Here is a 532-nt window from a genome sequence, read left to right as displayed (position 1 = left end):
AACAACAACAACAACAACAACAACAACGACAACAACAACTACTACAACAGCTCGAACAACAACAACAACAACAACATCAAGAACGACAACAACAACAACAACAACGTTATCGACGTAGTGCCTATTATCATCAGAATCATCATTCTTATCTACAAGAGGATTATCATCCTGAATATCCTATTAAATCAACATTCAATCTTCCGGATCAGTATAATTTCATTGATACTATCAATGTACAACATATTGAATCCAGTCAATCAATTCCGGTACAAATGTCAACAATTTCTAAGTTACAATCAACATCAAATATCCCAACAAATACCATTCTTCCTCTATTACCAATTGGTTTTCATTGTAAATGACAATAAATTTGTGCCCTTTTTTTTTTTTAAATATTTTATTTTAAAATTAAAATATTATAATTACTAATTATGTTAGTTATATTATTTGATATGTTTTATTAAATTAATAAAATTGAATGTTTATTTAAAGTTTAATATTTAAAATGTTGTAAATTTCAATTTAAAATGTT

At 25.8% G+C, this 532-nt stretch overlaps 1 protein-coding gene across 1 annotated transcript; it reads left to right on the top strand.

Annotated features, from left to right (window-relative positions):
- Nucleotides 1-50: 50 nt before the first annotated feature.
- On the top strand, nt 51-362 carry LOAG_16310 (hypothetical protein; the record flags this gene model as incomplete). The annotated part of the gene is made up of 1 exon (XM_003151798.1): nt 51-362. A coding segment is annotated over one exon (312 nt), but the record flags the coding sequence as incomplete, so codon positions are not given.
- Between the last annotated feature and the right edge of the window lie 170 nt (nt 363-532).

This window comes from Loa loa (assembly GCF_000183805.2).
Source record: "Loa loa unplaced genomic scaffold supercont3.5616, whole genome shotgun sequence".
Lineage (NCBI taxonomy): Eukaryota > Metazoa > Nematoda > Chromadorea > Rhabditida > Onchocercidae > Loa > Loa loa.
This window is presented reverse-complemented; position numbering and strand designations above follow the sequence as displayed.